The sequence below is a fragment of the Anneissia japonica genome, unplaced genomic scaffold, assembly GCF_011630105.1.
Source record: "Anneissia japonica isolate Jap-2015-1 unplaced genomic scaffold, ASM1163010v1 scaffold287594_len27631_cov147, whole genome shotgun sequence".
Classification (NCBI taxonomy): Eukaryota; Metazoa; Echinodermata; class Crinoidea; order Comatulida; family Comatulidae; genus Anneissia; species Anneissia japonica.
In genome coordinates this window covers 20,958-27,274 of record NW_022718162.1, presented here as the reverse complement: position 1 = coordinate 27,274, position 6,317 = coordinate 20,958, and the positions used below count along the sequence as shown (strand labels likewise).

General features: G+C 35.4%; 1 protein-coding gene across 1 annotated transcript; it reads left to right on the top strand.

The window, feature by feature from the left end:
• Window positions 1–372: 372 nt before the first annotated feature.
• On the top strand, window positions 373–5,139 carry LOC117110452 (probable serine/threonine-protein kinase pats1). The gene is made up of 4 exons (XM_033253160.1): window positions 373–598; window positions 825–914; window positions 3,699–3,881; window positions 5,052–5,139. Exons 1-4 carry the CDS (start codon window positions 401–403, stop codon window positions 5,073–5,075), a joined length of 495 nt encoding a protein of 164 aa, XP_033109051.1. The 5' UTR covers window positions 373–400; the 3' UTR covers window positions 5,076–5,139.
• The last annotated feature ends 1,178 nt before the right edge of the window (window positions 5,140–6,317 follow it).

Genomic DNA, 6,317 nt, shown 5'->3' with positions numbered 1-6,317 from the left:
AAATAAGTGTGAGTGATGGCAAGTTGAAGCATTGCCATCACTGCTGTGTACTACCACAATATGTATACTCAGAATGTGAGCATTTCAATCAGTTGTATGAAAGTGCCTGAAGGTTAGAACTGCACATACATCTCTGTGGTCTAATGGATATGAAACTCACCTTCACAGCGAGAGGTTGCTGGTTCAAATCCTGCCAGAGGCACTAGTTTTTATTCAACTGAATTAAGGAACTTTTTCTTGATGAGCTATGCTTAATACGATTATTAGAACTTGTTCCTATTTGAGTGCTATTATTATTTATGCATTAATTTCTCATATATTCAGGAGAAGAAATTTTAAAATTTTAACATATTGCTTCATTTTGACAGGTGCCTCAACTTCGTATGAGGAGGTGCATAATATGATGAAAACGTTTCCACAAGAGATTGCAGCATCAACACCACCAAATGTTATTAAAGAGGATATTCAACGTGTCTTAGAAATCATCCAAGGAATTGAAAAGCAAGGACAAAATGAAGGGTTAGAGGAGACAGTTGATGACTTAACTCTCAGCATCTGGGACTTTGCTGGACAAGATGTTTACTATATTACTCACCAGGTATTATAGCCAGAATTTTAATCACTTTTGTAATTTATTGAGATTGATGAAGTATGCTGTCCCTTTGATGTCAGGGTTGTGTGTCCAATTCCTAGCAGAGACTAACATTTCTTACAACTAAAAAAAAGTGTTAAAGCTTTATACTTTTGAATTTCATTAAGTATTTGTTTGATAAGAAGTTCAACAGTTTGTATGTATTATTTTATTCATTGTGTATTTTGTTCAGATGTTTCTGGTATCTCGTGCTATATACATTCTGTGCTTTGATCTCCGTCACGACCTCCACAAACCTGTTCCTGTGCTAGAAGGCGAAAAGGTAACCTACTAAAGTACTTTAAATCTTAATAAAGTTAGGATTCTTTAAATGTACTGAACATACCAAATTATGGGTATATATGTATATGTATTGTACGTGTTTGTATATTTTATATAAGTGTATGTTCATCAGTTCTAGAACCATAATGCCATAGAGCAAGCTGCCAGAGTACAGATTATGATTGACAACAACCAAATGCAGTGGGCTGGTCTAGCCCAGTGGCGGCGCTAGGGTGGGGGAGGAGGCTAGGCAGGGCTACATCCCACCATTGGCGAGGTCTTGTCGCCCTCCCGGAGTGAAAAATCACAATTCGTCTCTATTACCAGAGAAAAAAAATTCCAAAAAAATTATATGTATATATTATACATATTAATAGACACTGAAATTTATTAAATATGCCTTTGAAACCCATTGTCATTTTCAGAAGGCTACGTCCCCTGGACTACTTTCAAGGGCTTATCGTGAAATTAGTATTGGAAATATTGAGGTGCACATGAAATGCAAGATTAGGTTGTCCTTTAGGTAGTAAGGTAATTTCTTCAAAAAGATTTCAATAATTTCTATGCTCAAGTTTATAATTTGTATTTTATTGTACAGTGAATGAGTGAATTCCAAATTTATTTTTTACGACTTTTGTCATCATCCCCGTCACAAAACGATATTTTGGGGATGGGAGCCTTTCCAAAAATGACATTTAATTTTAATAACCATTTTTTAAAACAATATCACTTCCATATAAACCCAGTTTTACAAAGAGTTTTATTTGCTCGCTTATGTTCTGTTTGCACGCCTCATGTGTCGGCTTCTATGTGAGCTACAGCTCTGTCACACAAGTCTGTTCGGCTGTAATGGCACCACAATGTAAATTCTGCCCCCACTCTGCACGTTGCTTGGTTTTTTTCAAACAAGTGTTCTCCTTTTATGCCTTGCTTACTTGGACTCGAATTCAACCCTGGCCATCAGACGCAAGCTCGGTGGTCTAGAGGTATGATGCCAGGCTAGTGATCTGAGATCGTGGGTTCGAGTCCCACCCGAGAACAACTTGTGATTTTTTTCGCAATTGTTTTCAAATGTACTGAGTATTCAGTACATTTCCACGTCAGGTAGGGCAAAATTACACCTAAGAAATAGCAGTTTTGAAAATATCCAAACTCATATGATTGCAGTTTTCCTGGTAGGTTATTTCATTCATTTTCATTAAAGACAAGCATAGACAAAAGATATGATGGTGCATACACTTATAAATAATTATGAGTTACTGATTTCTCCGTCTTTCATTGAGTTTACTTCATTTAAGTATGTTCATTATTTCATTTATAGGAATCATTATATTAACCGAAAGTACAATTCTACCTATTTAGTCTATTTAGTAAAATTTGCAGAGTATTTAAATATTGTATATTGCAATGCGACCAAACGCAACAACATTCAACGTGTCTTAGAAATCATCCAAGAAAATGTTAAGTTTTTAATTATTTTGAAACACTGACATTAATGTTCAAATAAAGAAATTTCATCTTTTTCGGTTAATTACTAAACAAAAAACATTTGGAAAACTTCTGGCTACCACAATGAAACAACATATTTTTCCGCTAGTCAGCTCTAGGGAAATCCCCATTTCTTGCTAGACGGTCGTGCTACATCAAACTTTAAACATCAATTTAGTTTAAGTTCAATAAAATCTAATAAAATAATACTTATTGAGTATATATATTTAGCTATTTTAAGCTATCATTCTATTATTATGGTGACTAATAACAGTCAGTATTAGGCTAAAAATATTGGTAATTTTAGGCCTAATTCATCAATACTCACAGCCCACTGTGCGAAGCATGCACCATCACGCACCACGTTTATAAACAAAAAACAGAACTGGAGAAATGATACAAAGTTCACACATGCACAGATGACATATGCCTTTGTTCAATTAATTTCCAGTAAAATAATTATTACAACTTTAAGAAAACTCGTGTTTTTATAGCATAAATTAATTTCACAAGCTTTTATTCCGAAATAGCGGTATCATTATTCTTCCCTATAATGGTACAAGCCACCAGGAATCAGACGTTGAACAGCAAGTTTCACCAGCCCACATGTTTTGTTGTGAAATCGTAAATGGAAGTGCGTGACCTCGAGGACCACACTTACGAAAAGTAGTTTGTTTATTGTTGAGCGATACGAAGTGATTTTGAATAGAAACAGCGTGTTTCAAAATTATTTATGAGTGAACGTAATTATGAAAATAATTATTTAAACAACCCAAACCATTGCTTGAATGTCATAGAAAATGTAGTAGGAATCCTAGTACAGCATTGTAGTGAGTATAATTACAAATATTAGGCCTTCAAAACCTAAGCTAATTAATTGGGCTAGAATGGGCCCAAAATAGACAGACGGCGCCTGATTTTCGCTGCGACTCGCGATCTGAGCTCTTTGGGAGTAGGTTAACGACCGGTGTATAGGCCGCACCATAAACTTCGGGCGGAAAATCGCGTATAAAATTTGCGGCTTATACATGGGAATATACGGGTTATTGAGCAAAAACTTGTGTTTTTTCATGATTTTACAAGTGGGCGGGAGAATTTGTATGAGGCTGGGCGGAAGGCCTTAAAAATAGCTTTAGGATGGGCGCAAGACGTCAAGACTGGGCGGCACCGCCCACCTCCGCCCTGCATAACGACATCCCTGCCGCAAGATGGTTACAGTTTATCGCTATATATTACCATAATTTAGGAGTCTGAGCAACAATCAACAATCTTTAGCTTGCTTATTTTATACTTACAGGTCTCATCTTTTGAATGTCGTATGACATACCTGGAGTTCATCATTTTTTGGTTGCAGTCGATCTACTCACATACAACTGAAAACCCAACGGTTCGGGAACAGGAGCAATCATCACCACCAGTGTATATTGTCGGCACTCACAAAGATATGCTACCAGGAAATGAAGAACAGAAAAATGCACTTGTGAGTAGACTACATTTTCAAAATCACTGAAGTGGGAACTTGCATATGATTGAGTTGTGCAGCATTTGTCCATTGCTCTAAAACTTATATGTTGTAGAGCAATGCATAAGAAAAATTTCTTGTTTTAGTTACGATTTTGTAGATTTATTAATGTTCTTTTTTCTTATATTAACCCAGATGTGATAATATGAACCTTTACTGAGCATATATGGCAGAAATGGCACCGTTGGTTAAAATTGTGTGCGTTCTTGTTTCCTGGTTTTATTGAAAGCTGATTTTCCTATAAAATACAAGTTATAGTACACTTTATTCTGGAAGAGATATTTTAGCTTTTAGCCTGTGTACAACATGTGTCATGGTGTACCAACTTAGATAAAACAAGGGGTGATTTTCTCTTTCCTCCAGGGTAACAATAATGACTTATATACACCAAAGCGAAGATATTTTTACAGTCCCTGAAACTTACTTAAGCCGCTCCACTAAGCTAGGCTGTTTTCTTATTGCTGGTAACTTAAATGGTAGGACCGGGCCTTTATTTGGAATCAACAAATGATTTAAATAGATTCGCCGATACCTCTTTTGGTAGCGTTAATGATGAACTGTTATTAAAATGAAACATCCTAAACAACCTGATGTGCATAGAAAAGCAATCCTTGGATTATGTAAAAAGGCAGGTAATAAAATAATCAGTGGTAGAAGACTAGTGACCTCTGTGGGTACCCAAATGTTTTAAATCCAGTTGCACACCAAGCACAATTAATTATATGCTCTGTGATATTAACTTGTTTAAACACATTTCTTTAAAGTATAGAAAGCCCTCAAAAGATTCTTTAAATTTAACGGAACTTTATTTCTTTTGTATCTGGTAACAGAGGTCATAATCTCTGCAAAATTTAAATCTACCCTATTATATTAGAAATGAAAAATGTTAGCTCCAGACCTCCTAATTAGTGAGTTGCGTGCTAACAAATTTGACCTACTCAGTGATACCTTACGCGTTTTATTGACCGTATCTCAGTAAGTATAGTATTGAGTTGGTTTTAGTGTCATTTTAAATAGCTCTATAACTTCAGTAATAAATGCTAACTCCTCAAATCAACCATAAAAATTTATAGATTATGAAGTTTAAAGTTAAATATAAAATATATTAATATATTTTTTCTTCTAAAGCCCTTGTCACACTGTAGCGAATAGAGTGAACGTATGCCGATGTTTATGGAAATTTTGGTTTACGTTCGCGTAGGTTGACATTTGTTTGCGACACGTTTGAAGTACGTTTTATCCGTTAGCTGTTTGTAAGGGTTTGCAGAGGTACGGTGGGTTCAATTTTAAATTTTGGACATGTTCAAAATTTTGAACGTGTTACAATTTTGTGCTTAATACACTATGTATACGGGGAGCACTCGCTGTTTGAACGTTTGGCATGTTGGGTTGACGTTTTCTCTCCGTTCGTTGTTCGTCCAAATACGTCAAACCCATTTGAAACTTTGCTATAGTGGATGTATAACGTATGCATAGTGTTCGTCTAACAAATCGGTAACGAATGACCAACGAATACATAAAGTATACCAAACTATATCAAATTTCACAAGGCGTCCATATAATGTGCTTGACGAACATTTGTTATGTAAACTCAACATTCGTTGGGCGGACGCTAATAATGCGCTGTCATTTATTAATATGGACGCTAGTTGTACAATCAGCATTCATTCCTTATTTGTTGGGTGTTCGTCTTATGCGTAAGGATGTTCGTTTATTGCCAATAATTTGAGTGTTATTGAACATGTCATTTTGAGTAAAGAAATCAGTATGCTAGAAATATACGTTAGCTCTATTCGCTACTATGTGACAGGGCCATTACATCATAATGCATCTAGAGCACCCATCGCCAAACTTATAAGGAAGCTTACACATCATAATATCTCTAACATTATTTAAGAAGGTTCCCTATAAATTTGGTGATGGCTGCTCTAACCTGAGCAATTTTATACTGTATGGCATGCCCTTTCGAAATTGCACATTTTGTATATTAACACAGTACTATACCTGTATAGTAAATCACAACAGAAAATCTGTGAATCTTTGTATTGTTTTTATTTGCATGTTGGTGAAATTTTAAATAAAGTATACCATCAGAATGAATGAATAATTCTGATTATAATTTGCATTGAAACAATACGCAGGCAGTCCATGGTGCTATTTTCTTTTATGCTAGGATTAAAAATCTCTTTTGTTGAATAATTATGTACAATTCCACTGAGTGTTATGACTGTCTCTTATACACATCTAGATGTGTATAAGAGACAGGTGTTCGTCTAACAAATCGGTAATGAATGGCCAACGAATAAACAAAGTATACCGAACTACATCAAATTTCACAAGGCGTCCATATAATTTGCTTGACGATAGTCTACCGATATAACAACATGCGTGCAC

Bases quoted from the DNA above. Each gene is read 5' to 3' on its own strand.
- LOC117110452 (XM_033253160.1), top strand. From the start codon at position 401: ATGATGAAAACGTTTCCACAAGAGATTGCAGCATCAACACCACCAAAT. The intron at 599-824 runs GTATTATAGCCA...TATTTTGTTCAG, and splicing joins TTTACTATATTACTCACCAG to ATGTTTCTGGTATCTCGTGC. The intron at 915-3,698 runs GTAACCTACTAA...TTATACTTACAG, and splicing joins CTGTGCTAGAAGGCGAAAAG to GTCTCATCTTTTGAATGTCG.